Source organism: Trichechus manatus, unplaced genomic scaffold, assembly GCF_000243295.1.
Source record: "Trichechus manatus latirostris isolate Lorelei unplaced genomic scaffold, TriManLat1.0 scaffold00207, whole genome shotgun sequence".
Lineage (NCBI taxonomy): Eukaryota > Metazoa > Chordata > Mammalia > Sirenia > Trichechidae > Trichechus > Trichechus manatus.
This window is the reverse complement of record NW_004444143.1, coordinates 1,816,534-1,833,146: the sequence shown is the minus strand read 5'-3', so window position 1 is coordinate 1,833,146 and position 16,613 is coordinate 1,816,534. Positions and strand designations below refer to the sequence as shown.

At 47.6% G+C, this 16,613-nt stretch overlaps 2 protein-coding genes across 2 annotated transcripts; both read left to right on the top strand.

Moving 5' to 3' along the window:
• Positions 1 to 336: 336 nt before the first annotated feature.
• FFAR1 (free fatty acid receptor 1) lies at positions 337 to 1,239 on the top strand. The gene has a single exon (XM_004388191.1). The coding sequence runs from the start codon at positions 337 to 339 to the stop codon at positions 1,237 to 1,239; it is 903 nt and encodes a 300-aa protein (XP_004388248.1).
• A 4,596-nt stretch (positions 1,240 to 5,835) lies between these two features.
• Positions 5,836 to 7,071, top strand: LOC101350920 (free fatty acid receptor 3). Its single transcript, XM_004388117.2, has one exon. The coding sequence runs from the start codon at positions 5,845 to 5,847 to the stop codon at positions 6,823 to 6,825; it is 981 nt and encodes a 326-aa protein (XP_004388174.1). The 5' UTR covers positions 5,836 to 5,844; the 3' UTR covers positions 6,826 to 7,071.
• Positions 7,072 to 16,613: the final 9,542 nt, after the last annotated feature.

Genomic DNA, 16,613 nt, shown 5'->3' with positions numbered 1-16,613 from the left:
ACACTAAAAAAAACAAAACCCAAATCCATTGTTGTCCAGTTTATTGGGACTCATAGTGACCCTGTAGGACAGAGTAGAACTGCCCAATAGGGTTTCCAAGGAGGGGCTGGTGGATTTGAACTGCCAACCTTTTGGTTAGCAGCCGAGCTCTTTACCACTGCACCACCACTTCCCCCAGGGGCCTCCATTTTCTCAACTATCCCCCTACATGGCTTCTACTAGTTCAAGTAGCTCTAAAACCCGTTTGTGCTTTCAGGAGCTCTTCTCTGACGCTGTGAGAACTGAGGCCGCAGAGCAAGTTGAGTGCGGGAGCTGGGGAGGCCAGCACCCGGCCCCATGGACCTGCCCCCACAGCTCTCCTTTGCTCTCTATGTTACCGCCTTTGCGCTGGGCTTCCCGCTCAATGTGCTGGTCATCCGAAATGCTGCGTCCCATGCCCGGCTCCACCTCACTCCCAGCCTTGTCTATGTCCTCCACCTGGGCTGCTCTAACCTCTTGCTGGCGGTCTCTCTGCCCCTGAAGGTGGTGGAGGCCCTAGCCGAAGGGACCTGGCCTCTGCCAGCTGCCCTCTGTCCTGCCTTTGCCCTAGCCCACTTCGCTCCCCTCTATGTGGGCGGTGGCTTTCTGGCTGCCCTGAGTGCTGGCCGCTACCTGGGGGCAGCCTTCCCCTTGGACTACCAAGCAGTCCGGAGGCCATGCTACTCCTTGGGTGTGTGTGTGGCTATATGGGCCCTTGTCCTCTGTCACCTGGGGCTGATCTTGGGGTTGGAGGCTCCAGGAGGCTGGATGGACAATGCCACCAGCTCCCTGGGCATCAGCACACCAGTCAATGGCTCTCCAGTCTGCCTGGAGGCCTGGGACCCAGCTTCAGCTGGCCCTGCTCGCTTCAGTCTCTCCATCTTTTTCTTTTTCCTGCCTTTGACCATCACGGCCTTCTGCTATGTGGGCTGCGTCCGGGCACTGGCCCACTCAGGTCTGAGCCACAGACGGAAGCTGAGGGCAGCCTGGGTGGCCGGGGGGGCTCTGCTCACTCTGCTGCTCTGCCTAGGGCCCTACAATGCCTCCAACGTGGCTGGCTTCCTGCACCCCACCATGGGAGGTGGCTGGCGGAAGCTGGGACTTATCACAGGTGCCTGGAGTGTTGTGCTCAACCCACTGGTCACTGGCTACTTGCGAGGGGGGACTGGCCAGTGGGTAGCATGTGTGGCAAAAATGCAAGAGATGACACCCCCGGAGTAGTAGCTACTGCTGGAGGTGGGGTGTGTGGAGCAGGGGAGCCAGGCCGCTTCTCCAGGCCCCGGGTGGGAGACGCTCCAAAGGAACTGCAGGGCAGCCTTGGCTGGAGGCATCCCCGGAGCCACTCACAGAAAGGACCAAGCCTGGCAGAAGATGGTGTCCCAGTCCGGAGAGATGAATGGAAGCCAGGAGCTGGGGGCCCAGGAGGAAGGTAAGCTTGCCCCGTACACATCAGCGGGCTCCACAGCCCTGTCTCTGCTTGTGTCATGCTCTTCCTCGTCTGTCTCCAGGCTGCTATGGGCAGAGGCCCTGTGCTCCCAGAGAAGCAGGGGGGAGGCTTGCTTCTGCTCTAGAGGATCTACTGCTGATGATACACTTGGAGAGACGCTACTTGGAAATGGTTTCCAAGGGGGAGAAAAAAAACAAACCTGTTGGCCGTCGAGTCAATTCCGACTCCTAGCGACCCTAGAGGACAGAGTAGAACTGCCCCACAGGGTTTCCAAGGAGCTGCCGGTGGATTCAAACTGCTGACCTTTTGGTTAGCAACCAAACGCTTAACCACTGCACCGCCAGGGCTCCAGGAAAGGAGACAAGATAATGAAGCTGTTGTACTTCTGAGAACACACAAGGGGGCAGCATTAGCGCTCTGAACAGGAGGTTGGTAGGAAAAAAAACGCTTCAGCTCAGAGAAGGAAAATGTAACCAATCACAGTGATAGCTGCGAACAAATATGGAGTCCTCAGTATGGACTAGGCACCATGCAGAGTGCTTTGCAAGGGTTGTCTGGTTTCATCCTCACACAACATTTTTATTTAGCCATGCTGCTACTGTATAGTTGGGCGGGTTGTTCACTGCGCAAGGGTGCCAGGCAGAGGGGGCAAGCACTGACTAAATTCTAGCCCGTGCTTTGCTCTCCAAGCCATGTGCCTGGCATGAGGCTGCCTCAACCCAGTGGAAGAAGTATCTGGTATTAATTTGAACAAAGACATCACCCACTCTTTAAGTGGTCCACTTTGGTGCAGGGTGGTGGTCACCTGGAAGGTGTGCCTTTCCCTAATGTTCTCCGAAGTGCTGCCTGAGCTACCCCCATCCTGAAGCCAGATATTATCATCTTCATTTTACAAGGTTAAGAAACTTGCCTGAGGCCCCACGGTGAGGAAGGGGTGGAAGCGGAATGTGATTCCCCAAGCAAGACCCAAAGGGCCAGGGGACATTTGGCAAATTTGGAGTGTTGGGGTCAACACCCATACCTGCGGCCAACTTCACAAAGGTGAAAGATGGCGACCGGCACCCGTGAGCCAGCTGGCAGAGGAGAGCGGCTGTGAAGGAGCAAACACATGGGCATCCACTCTGATAAGGCGAGGTACAGGAGCCAGACTTAATCCCCCAACAATGCCACGAACGTATAGGAGCAGAGTACTGGTAGCTAGGTGCCTCAGGCTTTTCCTCCAACAGTGCCTTGAACACACAGGAGCGCAGTACCGGTAGCTAGGTGCCTCAGGCCTTTCCTCCAACAATGCCATGAGCGCACAGGAGTGCAGTACTGGTAGCTACGTGCCCGGCATGCACTTGCGGGTTTATACAAACAATCTCTTTTCATGTTTAAATGTCCACAAGGGCAAGGATTTTTGTTATATTCACTGATATGCACCCAGAGCCTGGCACATAGGAGGCACTAGACAAATACTTCCTGAGTGAACAATTGCTCCTGACAACCTTCCACAGTAAGTTCTATTACCCCCACTTTATACATATGGAAACAGACAGGGAAGTGAAGTAACTTGCCCAAGGCTCCGCAGAGACCATAAGCAAATTCTCTGACTCCAGAGAATTCAGTGAAAGCCCAATGGCCAGCCCAGGCAGCCTCGCTACCCCTCCCATAATGCCAAGGATGACTTACTACTCTCACTGCTGCAGAGCACTTGCTGGGTGCTGGGTGCTGGGTGCTGGGCCACCTCTCCCAGTTATTTGTGTCTCCGTTCATTTAGGGGAAAGTCTAGGTCCTCCTTGGAGCCCATGGGGCCCTGCATGACCCCTGGAGCCCTGTACCTCGTACCAGTCCACCTAGCACAGCAAATCTGTGCACCAGCAATGTTTTCTCCAATGGTTCTTTGTCTCTTGTAATAAAGAGACAAGAATATGGTGTAACGTGGTGTCCTCATTATCCTCCTACCACTCAATGCCCCTAATCTCCAGCATCACTAAATGGAAGCACCATGAAACCTTACATTCACTGCTTTGTTCACTGCTGTACTTTCAACTATTTAATTGAGATATGGAGCCCTGGTGGTGCAGTGGTTAACAGCTACGGCAAGCTATGGCTGCTAGCCAAAAGGTCAGCAGTTTGAACCCACCAGCCACTCCTTGGAAATTCTAATTTACATACTATAAAATCCACCCGTTTTAAGTGTACGGTTTAATTATTTCTAATAAAATTTACTGAATTGTGCAACCGTCAACATAATCCCATCTTAGAACATTTTCATCACCCCAGTAAAATCCCTCATGCTTGTGTATAGTTAATCCCTGTTTCCATCCCTGGTCCCAGGCAACCACTAATCTACCTTCTGTCTCTAGATTTTCTGAACATTTCATATAAATGGAATCATACAATTCGTGGTCTTTTATGTCTCGGTTCATTCACTTAGGAGTCCTGGTGGTGCAGTGGTTAAGAACTCCGCTGCTAACCAAAAGGTCGGCAGTTCAAATCCAACAGGCGCTCCTTGGAAACCCTATGGGGCAGTTCTACTCTGTCCTATAGGGTCACTATAGTCAGAATTGACTCGACAGCAAATGGTTTGGTTTTTTTGGTGATTCACTTAGCATAATGTTTCTCAGATTCTTCTATACTGTAGTAGGTATTGGTAATTCATCCCTTTTTATTCCTGAATAGTATTCCACTGTAAGGATATACCACATTTTGTTTCTCCACTCCTCAGTTGATGGACCCCCAGATGATGTTTCCATTTTTTCACTCTTCCGAATAATGCCACTATGAACATTTATGAGCAAGTCTTTACGAGAACAGATGTTTTCCTTTCATTTTATCCCTCCGGTAGATACTTAGAGTGGAATTATTTGGTCTCCTGGTAAATTTATGTTTAACTTTTTAAGAAATTGGTGAACTGTTCTCCAAAGTGGTTGCACCATTTTATACTCCTATCAGCAGTATATGAGGCTGCCAATTTCCCCACATTCCCATCAGCACTTGCTATTGTCTGACTTCTTACTATAAGGCATTCTAGTGGGTGTGAGATCATATCTCATTGTGCTCTACAAATGCTTGAATGAATAAATAAATTATCTCTAAAGCTAGACAGAATTTGGGTCTGAGTTCTGATGGCAATACTTGAAACAGCTATACTACCTGGAGCAAGTCATTTCTGTAGTGTGAGGCTGAAGAATTTCACAGCGCAGTGGTGACGCCCTGCTAAGCAGAGTAGTATAGATTATGTACCCATTAAAAGGTAGCTGGAGCCTTGATGGCACACTGGTTAAGAGCTCAGCTGCTAACCAAAAGGTCGGCAGTTCGAATCCACCAGTCGCTCCTTGGAAACCCTGTGGGGCAGTTCCACTCTGTTCTATAGGGTCGCTCTGAGTCAGGATTGACTCAACGGCAATGAATTTTGAAAGGTAGCTCCTATCATTATTGCCACCATTATTATTATTATTAGTAGTAGTAGTAGTATCACTCTAGAGACAAGTCACATTGTCCCAGTGACTGGGACGGTGGCAGTTAACATCTACTGAGAGCTCCGCACATATCAGGCTTTGTTCTAAGCCTTGTATTTACGTGCATTACTCAACCATCTGGGGCAACTGGTGCTACAATCACCCCCTCAGGAAACCGAGATGGACAGTTACTGTCACTTAGTCCACACCACGAGTTAGTAAGGGACTGAGCCGGCATTGAACCCAGACCTGCTGGCTCCAGAGCCCATGCTCTGGTCACCCCTGCAATGCACTTCCTGCCCTTACAAGGCAAGCTGGATGAGTCCCATTCTGGAGGAGCAGATCAAATTCAAGTGGAGGATCAGGGAGGAGAAAGGAAGTCTGCTCCAGTGTGCTTCAGGCTTCCCGTCTGAGGCCACCCGAAGAGCAGGGCACGCAGTTGTGGAATTTGCTCCTCTTTTTGCATATTGACACAGCTCTGGCAAAGGAGCTAAAGGCATCTTTTGTGCTGCTGCTCAGCAGTGAGTGACGTCATGGGCCTTTATCAGTTCTGCCAGATACGTAGCTAACCATATTGTTCTGGAAGAGACAGCAGAGTGCTGGGCACAGAGCACCTGGGTTCTCCAGTAAGCAGGTGAGCATGGGGCCCTGAGGAGCTGTGCGGAGGAGCAGTTGAGTGGTTAGGCCCAGCACCTGGGTGCTTTCTTTGCTGGGGAAAGGGACAGGAGACAGGGAATGATCAGAAAGACAGGCAGGCTGACCTCACTGGGGAAAGCAGCTGGGGATGCTTTGGTGGGGGGAGGGTGGTGACAGTGTTCTGCTGAGAGCTGAGATGCTGCTGGCAAGAGCCAGGAAGATCTCCACCAGACTACCATCTCCGTCTCTCTCTCTCTCTCTCTCTCTCTCTCTCTCTCTCTCTTGCTAGCGGCCATCACCATGGGCACAAACTCAGAGCAGTCCTTCTTCCCCAGCCACCACTGGCTCTATTTCACTGTGTACCTCTTCGCCTTCCTCGTGGGGCTCCCCCTCAACCTGATGGCCTTTGTGATCTTCGTGGGCAAGCTTCGGCGCCGCCCGGTGGCTGTGGATGTGCTCTTGCTCAACCTGACCCTCTCGGACCTGATCCTGCTGCTCTTCCTGCCATTCCGCATGGTGGAGGCAGCCAATGGCATGCAGTGGCCCCTGCCCTTCTTCCTCTGCCCTTTCTCCGGATTCCTCTTCTTCACCACCATCTATCTCACCTCCCTCTTCCTGGCGGCTGTGAGCATCGAGCGCTTCCTGAGCGTGGCCTACCCCCTATGGTACAAAAACCGACCAAGACCGGGACAGGCCGTTCTGGTCAGTGTGGCCTGCTGGCTCCTGGCAGCCAGCCACTGCAGTGTGGTCTACGTCATCGAACTCTCTGGGGCCTCTTCCAAGAGTCCAGCCGCCAATGGGACCTGCTACCTGCAGTTCCAGGAATACCAGCTGGCCATTCTCCTGCCTGTCCGGCTGGAGATGGCTGTGGTCCTTTTTGGGGTGCCTCTGCTCATCACCAGCTGTTGCTACAGCCGTCTGCTGTGGATTCTCAGCAAAGGAGCCAGCCAGCACCGGAGGAAGAGGGTGGCAGGGCTCGTGGCAGCTACCTTGCTCAACTTCCTTGTCTGCTTCGGGCCCTACAATGTGTCCCATGTTGTGGGCTACGTCCAGGGTGAAAGCCCAGCGTGGAGAGGTTACGTGCTGCTCCTCAGCACCCTCAACTCCTGCATCGACCCCTTTGTCTACTACTGCTCATCCTCTGGGTTCCAAGCTGACTTTCAGGGGCTGCTGAGGAGGTTGGCAGGGGCCTGGAGCCTTTACAGGCAGGAGCGCAGCGTGGAACTGACGGTGACGCGGGAAAGCAAGGAGCAGGAGTTGTCCAAGGTAGAGAGCAGGTAGGAGACTCTAGGAGGGCTGTGAAACCCGTTGCCAGGCAGCTTGGGCTGAAAGCTGGGTGCTCGGATGGATCGTCCCCAGCATAGTACCTATCTCAAGTCAAGCAGGACCTTTGAATGGCAGGCTGGGAACCGATGGGGCCCGGGCAGGGGCTGAGCACACACTCAGTCCTTCTAAGGACGTGCTCACCGAAGCCCAGCTCTGACACCACTCTGCCCTCCCTCTTGTCCCCTCACGCACCGCTGATTCAGCCCTGGGAAGCAGTCAGGGTTGAGAGACTGCTATGGGGCAAGTCGAGCTCCCCATGGCAGCTGCCAGCTCCTGTGCTTTTCTGAGGGCAAAGAAAGAGTTAAGAGGAGTGAGCAGAGTCTGAGGGAGCTGCCCAGTGGCTCGGGACAGGGGAGGGGAAAACTGCATCCCCCAGAGCTGCTCCTACTGGCAAGTCCAGAGTGGGGTGAACAGGGCTAGCAGCCATTTCTGGCTCTAGGCTTGAGGGACCATCCTACTTTCACATGTGCTTTTCCAAGAAGTTTCCGTTGCTCAAGAAATTCAGATCTCCAGAGACTTCTATAAAAATTGACGGAAGAAAAATCACTCAAATAAATTTGATAGCAAGCGAAAAGAATGGCCTTTCCTGTCTTCTGGTTTTTTTTTTATGGTGTACGTGGATCGGGGGATGAGTGGCTGGAAGGATAAAACACCTGGATTCTGCAGGAAAAGGGTTAAACGGCTAGACGCCTAGACCCTGGGAGAGGATCGGGGCTGGAGGAATAAAAATACATAGCTAACCTCTCTTAAAGCTTTGGCCCGAACCATTGTCTTCTTTAATCCTCTCAATAACCACACAGTAAGTACTATGATGATCCCCATTTTACAGATAAAGAAAGGGGCACAGAGGGGTGAAGTCTCTAGCTGGAGATCCCAAGTAAATGAAGCAGGACTTGAAGGTGGGATTATCTGCCTCCGAAACCCATGCTCCTAACCCACTCCGCTGTTCTGCCTTCAGCTGTGTAACGACCCCTGTGACCTGGGCCGCAAAGGCAGAAAAGGCAGTTTTACTAGCACACAAATGTAAACAGTTTCTAACGATAAGTTTAACTAGGTGCAAAGCAGGTCAACTATCTGGGTTGGTACATCCTCTTCCCAGGAAAGAAACCCTCTTGAAAAAAAATGATAAATTACCCTAATGAGCCTGGTTGACCTCAGGTCACTGCAAAGACCTTATCTTCTTAGGAGCTATTTCATTGAAATGTGGTCATTTGCTTGCAATAGATTAGCAACAACGGCAGCGGGTTTGGTTTGGTTTTTGGTCAGTTAGTAAGTTTTCATTTTCCACTGTGGGGTGGTACATGAGAAACAGCTGGTCAGACCCCCGTCCCAGCAGGCAACCGGAGAAATACTGCCGCCTATTTGTACGAAGTCAGCCTTATCTCAAAAACATTTATTGAGCACCTCCAATGTACAGCTGGCTAGGCTTGGGACTTCTGGGATTTCAAAAGTCTGCTAATGTCTTTAACATCTAGTTTCTTCCCGAGGCTAAGGCCAGTGGGAAAATGAGGGCCATCAGTGGGGGACTGGGTTTCAGGTGGAAAGGCAGAGACACACCTCCATGGAGAGATGAAGGCATGAGCTGTCTCTCTATCCCACAGCTCATCTGACTATCTCAAGGCAGTGAGTCCTGGCGGCTGGTGAGAAGTTGATGCCAACATAGGCCTACATGGCTCAGAAAGGGAATGAGGGTGACATTCGTGAAGTGTCACGTGGAGCATTCTGTGCGACCTCAGAGGTGGTAATGAGGACCCCAAGCTGAGGATAAAGAGGAGCTGACCAGCCCACATTCTAAAGACAGCCACAAACAACAGTCGTCTGACTCCTTCCCCAGGGTTTATTAAGATGAATCAGTGACACCTTAACTGGCTTTGCTGTCCCCACCACCATCCCAGGCCACGTAAGCGAAAGACTGAGGAGGAAGTGGGGAAGCTGATAAGCTATCAGAGGCTGGGACAATCATCTGGGTGGTGGGAAGGGAAGGGGTAGCTTTTTCTGTGTCTTTCGGAATTCAAGGCAAAGGGGCTCTCCGAGGTGGGCAAGCTCACAAGAAGAGGAGACGCGTTTCTGTGACTCCCTCCCCTGTGCCTGTCTCGGCAGGGGGAAGGAGAAAGGCTGAAAGAAGGCAGAGTCAGCGTATGTGTGCGTGATGGAGTGCCCTGCACTCTCACCATTGGCGCAGCGAGCCAGTGTGAGTCTCCCATGGGTGAGGGGACTACAGACAAGGGTAGAAGTTCTGGGGATGCTGGAAGGGGTCAAACCAGGATTGGATCTCCCAAGACAGGGACCAGAACTCACACTCTAGCTGCAAAAGAGAGCCAGTCCTTGGGCATCTGATTCAAGAGGATGCTGAAAGCTACTCAATAGTAGCTAAAGTACTGTTTCTCAGACTTTTTTTGCATTATTTCCCCCTCAAAAGTTTTGTTTCTTCCCCCTACTCACCATTTCCCGTCTTGGCCCAAGAAATTTAAATACCACAGATAAACCGAATGTGTTCATGTGTTGTGGCCCTTTGGAGGGCCATAATGCCCTGATGGTGCAGTGGTTAAGCGGTATGGCTGCTAACCAAAAGGTCAGCAGTTCAAATCCACCAGCCGCTCCTTGGAAACCCTATGGGGCAGTTCTACTCCGTCCTATAGGGGCACTATGAGTCAGAATGGACTCAATGGCAATGGATTTGTTTTCTTTTTTTTTTATTGCCCCTGATGTGAATGCAGAAGCTGGAGAAATAGTCTTAGCCAACAGTGTGATAAAGCCTGTCTCATACTGCTCTCATACTGCTGGAGTCCAACAGAGTCAAATTTATTATCTTGCTGCAGCAAAGGAGACCACTCCAGAGGGCACGTCAGGGCATCTCACAAAGAGCTGTTGCAGGACTTGGGGTAAAGGTACAGTTCAGGTGAAGCTGAAATGACGAAGCGTTTGATAGGCACAAAGCAAAGCAGGGCTGTGTGTAAAGAGGTCAATATCAGGCTAGGCTGAGAAGTGGACTCAGTGACCTATTTTTTGGGGAACTACAAAGTAGGCATAAGGGAAGAATGTTGTGTCTGGAACTCATTATCTAAGGCTCTAGTGGGGTGGAAGTCAAGGCTGCTCCTCTGTGTCAAAGAAACTCAGATCTTCCAAGTAGGAGTGAGATGTTCCATTCCTGGTGATATGATTTCAAGCAGCCAAACTTCTGACAGTCTGAGATGTTAGACAACAAGGTTTCTCAGCAGTATATAATTTAAAAAATTTTTTTTTACTGTACTTTAGATGAAGATTTACAGAACAGTTTCTCATTCAACAGTCAGTACACATATTGTTTTATGACATTGGTTAACAACCCCACTACATGTCAACACTCTCCCTTCTCAACCTTGGAGGACCTTTTTTTTTTTTTGGCAAAAATATACATAGCCAAAGATACACCATTTCGAAAATTTCTACATGTATAATTCAGTGACATTGATTACATTCTTCCAGTTGTGCTGCTATTCTCACTACCCTTTTCCAAATTATTCCATCACCATTATCTTCAACTCACTGTCCCCTAGGCTTCCCATCAAACCTTTTGAGTTGCTGTTGTCAATTTGATCTCACATAGATAATTCTTTTTTTTTTTTTTTGTACTTTAGATGAAGGTTTACAGAACAAATAGTTTCTCATTAAATAGTACATATATTGCCTATGACAATGGTTAACAACCTCACGACATGTCAACACTGTCCTTTCTCAACCTTGGGTTCCCTATCACCAGCTTTCCTGTCCCCTCCTGCCTTCTAGTCCTTGTCCCTGGACTGCTGTGCCTCATTAGTCCTGTTTTGTTTTATGGGGCTGTCCAATCCCTGGCTGAACGGTGAACCTCGGGAGCGACTTCACCACTGAGCTAAAAGGGTGTCTGGGAGCCATACTCTCAGGGTTTCGCCAGTCTCTGTCAGGCCAGTAAATCTGGTCTTGTTTTGTGTGTTAGAATTTTGTTCTACATCCTTATCCAGCTCTGTCCAGGACCCTCTGTTGTGATCCTGGTCAGAGCAGACAGTGGTGGTAGCTGGGTACCATCTAGCTGTACTGGACTCATTCTGGTGGGGGCCTTAGTAGCTGTGGTCCATTAGTCCTTTGGACTAATCTTTTCCTTATATCCTGTTCTCTTCATTCTCCCTTGCTCTCGCAGGGGTGAGCCCAGTGGAGTATCTTAGATGGCTGCTCACAGGCTTTTAAGACCCCTGACGCTACTCACCAAGGTAGAATGTAGAACATTTTCTTTATAAACAGTGTTATGCCAATTGAGCTAGATGTTCCCCAAGACCATGGTCCCCACAGCCCTCCGACCAGCAATTCAGTCCCTCAGGGAGTCTGGAAGTGTCTATGGAGCTTCCATGACCTTTCCTTGTACAAGTTGTGCTTGCTTCCCCAGTACTGTGTACACAGCAGTATATAATTTTGTTAAACTAAGAAAAATGGTTTTTAAAGAGTCCTGGGAAGATCCTGGGAGGAACTAATTGGTGGCCATGAAGTAGGAAGGACTTTTTTTCCCGTCCAGAAGGAAAGATCCTCCTTCACGAAAACCCGAAGCAGTACGATCCAAAAAGATGGGAGGAAGAGTAGACCTGATCCATCCCCGCCCCAGGTTCCCAGAGCCAGTTCAAGTCTAAGGTTACAGGGGAATGGGAAGAAGATGAAAAGCTTTAAATCACCAAATGTGGCCGGAAACCTAGGGAAGCTACCCAAAAAGTCATTAAGAAACTGGCACGGATGTGTCCATACAGTATGATTGAAGACATGAGTGGGAAGACTAGTACGTGCTTCAGGACCCACAGCTGATCGATCAATAAGCCAGTGTCAGTAAGAGAACGGGAGAGGTGATCTTTAGGACCAGGGGTGGTAAGTAACCGAATGTGGAAGACAGGCTGACTTGAAGCATTTCCCTCAGTTGAATACATCACCTGGATGCCTTATCAAGTCGTCTCTCAGTGTGTGTACATTCCTGGTAGGTCAAGGGAAGTCGTGATGCAAAGCAAGAGAGATAAATCTGCTTCCACTGGATCCTGGTAAGGAAGCAAAAACTAGACCAGGTCATGAGTCAGAAGAGGGTGGAAGGGAGGTGAAGAACAGATCGGGGTGAACAAGAAGCCTAGGGGTCATCAAAATTAGTTGCAACAATCACCCAAAGGGAGAAAGCAGAGCATCAATAAAAGTAGACAGACACCTGGAAGAAGTGTCAGAACATAGATCCTGGAAGGGGGAAATTAATTAGAAGTGGGACACAGGGTTGGAAGGGAGGGGAGCCAAAGAGAACAAAATAGTGTGAGAAGGTGCTCAACTTTTGACCTGTATCTCTCTCACAAATTACTCCTTCTGGGTAAAAAGAAAAAAAGTTCCAAGAGATACAGGAAGTTGAGGCCCCTAAAGTTTCCAACATCAGTGAGAAGCCTGTTGACGTCCCTTTAAGGCCAGTTCTGAAAAACCACCCATGTGGAGGTGGATCAGGGCATCAAGATGGCAGTCTGTGTTCTGCGAAAGAAATTCTGGGGATGGGTTAGATGGGACGAATGCCGATAAACATAGCAGAAGAGAGGACAGGGCAAGGAGAGAAAATGTTTCAGAAAAGAGAACAAGGTACAGAAATATTCTTTGAAGAGGGGTGGTTTTACTTTAGAAGTTTACAAAGAGACAACCAACTTAATGAGGGCACTCCCACAAGTGATTATCACTTCCTGTGGCTGACCCCAACCCTGGGGGTCAACTGATGATGCCACCAATCATGACGATCTTGATTCTCTCTACTGGTGACTGGTCTCAGGTTGAACATGTGGCCCAATCTGGCCAAAAAAAGGTAAGAAGTTTTTGGGTTTTGGAGAGGGGTTTCTGGGAAAGCTTTTCCTCCACGGTAAAAGAGATAGATGTATGAGGAGATATTCCTTTTGTTCCTGTCCTCCCACTTCCTGGTTTGGAAGTTTTCACGTGAGGATGTGATGTCTGGAAGTGCAGCAGTGATTTTGGGGCCATGTGGTCACAAACTTCAGGGATAAAGCTAACAAGGTAAGGGTGACAGAGCAGAAGAAAAGGACCCGGACCCTTAATGACATTGGTAAGTTGGGACCACCTATCTCCAAACTTATTGTTAATAAACATTCCTACAGTTGAGTCACTATTGGCCAGATATTCTCTAGCTTGCAGCCAAATGCATCTTATCTCTAATGGATGGACTTATACTTAGGCATTCTATATCTTACTAGGACCTCCTAGACTACCCAATGACATACTCTCTTATTTTAAAATATTTTATGAGTCTAGAATTTCTAACCTCTGCCGTATTTGCTTTTTAGGAGCTATGTAATCTAAGGGTTTGCCTTATATATCATGGCTAGACTAAGGGGAGATTTCTTATGGTTCCATTCAATATCTCTGGCTCCAAGATGTCAGGACTCCCCTCACTCAGAAGAAGCCTTTTGAGAGCCTATGGGCTGGGGTTGCATGGACCCTTTCTAATGTCAAATGTTATCTAACTGACAGTCTCTATTGCAAGCTCTCCTTATTTTATTGATAAATATTCCAGGGCTTATTGTGGAATCTCAGTTATCATGGAAACAGGAGAGGGCTGAGCAAGAGGGGTGGAGATCATGAGCAATGTGGTCCTGTGAAGGGGTGTTTGGCCTTGTTCATTGTTCTTGGACACAAGACTGCTACCCAGTCTTTTTGCCTACGGAGTCTTTACGATGCACATAATACCCACCGAAAGATGAGAAAGTGTGTTCCTAGATGTCTAATTTACCACTTACAAACCATGCATGCAATTAGGGGTTTGCTGCTGGCCGAAACCTTTGTTTTTTGCCTCCTCTTCCACTTGTTATAATAATTGCTCTCGTGCTTCCTCACGTTTAGAGCACAACCCTCATCTATCGAACATCCTCGAGGCTTCTACCATTAAAATAACTCTTAGTTTGATTATCCTTTGGAAAACCATCTAATTATTTGCTGTGAATCAAAAGAAGGTCAGCTGGAAAAGATGTAAAGCAGAAGAGACTGCTTCAGGGTGAACTGAACGAACAGACCAACAAGTGCGGATAAAGGAAGTCCATCCCACAAGAGTGTGCTGGGTGAGGGTGCACAGAGCATTCCTGCTACTTCACGCCCACCAGCCCTGCGAGGAATCAGCCCAGAGCAGGGCTCTTTGAGATGAGAAACACACGCATGGGACTGTGGAGGTGTCACCTCTAACCATATCACCCAGCAATGCCATCCTAGGTATTCCTCAGGAAGAATGAGAGCATGAGGATGTCCATGCAAAGGCCTGTATGCAAGTATTTATAGCAGCTTTGACCATAATAGCCACAAAGTAGAAATAGCCCGATGTCCATGAACAAGAAAATGGATTTAAAAACTGTGGTATATCCATACAATGGAATACTACTCAGCAATAAGAGGGGACAAATTACTGGCATAAACAACAATATAGACTCTAACAGAAAACTGATCAGTGGTTGACAGGCACTGGAGATGGGTTAGATGAAGGGATTCACTGGGAAGATACCAGAGCGACTTTTAAGAGGATAAAAATGTTCTATATCTTGATTGCGGTGTGGGTTGGAATCCACCAGGGGCACCTCGGGAGAAGAGCCTGGTGATCTACTTCTGAAAGACCAGTCATTGAAAACCGCATGGAACACAGTTTTTATTCCAACACACACAGGTTGCCACGAGTCAGAAGCCACTCAACAGCAACCGATGGTTTGTAGACCCAAGTGCCTAAAATAGCGATGGCAAACAGTAGACCATTTGGTATTTGATAAATAAATTGATGAATAATTTTTAAAAATCTGACTTACCAGTGTTACAAACAATGCTACAAGGAACATCCTTTTATATATACGCTTGTGCCTTTGTACATTTCCTAAAAGTGGTGCTGCTGTATTAAAGGATATGCCCATGTCATGGATTGAATTGTATCCCCCCTAAATATTCGTGTCAGCTTGGTCAGGCCATGATTTCTAGTATTGTGTGATAGTCCTCCATTTTGTGATTGATGTAATTTTCCTGTGTGTTATAAATCCTAACCTCTGTCTGTGGTTATGAGGCAAGATTAGATTACGTTAAAGAGGATTAAGGTGGGATATAACACCCTTATTCAGGGTGATCCGATGTGAAGGCATTTCCCTGGGGTGTGGCCTGCATCACCGTTTATCTTACAAGAGATAAAAGGAAAGGGAAGCAAGTAGAGAAAGAAAACAACGCTTGGAGCAGAGCGTGTCGTCTGGACCTGAGGTTCCTGCATTGAGGAGCTGCTAGACCAGGGGAAGATTGATGACAAGGACTTTCCCTCAGAGCTGACAGACAGAGAAAGCCTTCCCCTGGAGCTGGCACCCTGAATTCGGACTTCTAGCCTCCTAGACTGTGAGGGAATAAATTTCTCTTCGTTAAAGTCATCCGTTTGTGGTACTTCTGTTATAGCAGCACTAGGTAACTAAGACAGTCCACTGGGAATTTCGATAAATATTGACAAATTACCTTCCCCAGGTGAATCAATCCTCTCTCCCACAATAGTCTTAAGAGTATTCTGATCTCACATCCTGCCAACCAGGAAAAATATCAATATTTTAATTTTTTCAAAAGTTGTATTTAAATGTAACGTTTCAGTACTTCTGAAATTTTAATTTCCAAGATAAAAGATGAGGTAGATAAACTTTGCATATTGCTTATAATCATTTGTGCTTATTTCCATACTTCTTCTGTATTATCTTTTCCTTATTTGATTTGCAGGAGCTCTTTGGATCTCAGGATACAGTTATACATCTAGAAAAATTAGTGGTCTTTTACTTTGTTCATGTTAACTTTTTCCATAACTTTTATATTTTTATGTGCTCAAATTTGTCACCATTTCTTTAATGACTTCCAGGTTTATTATCACACCAGGAAAAGCATTCTCATTTACAAAGTTCAAATAAATTATCTTACATAATACTTACATAACTTGTATAGTTTAAAAACCTATTTGATCTTTAATACACATGGATTTTATTTTTTCTAATTGTAACTCTTACAAATGGATAATGAACAGTGCCACGATTATTTACTGAATATTCATTCTGTCCCACATTGATCTGAAGTGGACTTGGATTATTTAAGCAGAAATAATCCTTGAAATGTAAATTAAAACAAGATAGCCTTTTACTCATATAATAGAAAAAATGATAACGATTCTAAATATCTAATGTTGGAGAGGGTGCTCTCATACACAGTTGGTGGGAATATAGATTGCTGAACACTTCCAGGAAGGTAATATGATATTAAAATATCAACATTTTAAAAGCACATCTCTTTGATCCAGCAACTCCATATCTAGAAATTGGCCGAACAAAAATACTCACATCTGTTTATATATCTATATCTATATGTATGTATGTAGTATCTGCACTGCAGCATTGCTCATAATAGCAAAAGAACTGGAAACTATGAAAGCAAAAACCGAATCAAACTCATTGTCACCAAGTAGATGACGATCTCATGGCCACCCCATGTGTTACAGAGCAGAACCGTGTTCTATAGGGTTTTCCTGGCTATCATCTTTATGGAAGCAGATCACCAGACGAAGGGGAAACAGGCTTTGTGAGGCCGAACATGAGTGCCCTTATGCCTTCTGCTAGCTCACTACCATTTGCTAAGCCATTCTTAGATAAGTCTCTGGCATTTAGCCACTTATCGTTCACCACACTATAAAATCTATACCCTCTCACTGCAGGGCACAGAGATCCGCTTGGTCCTTT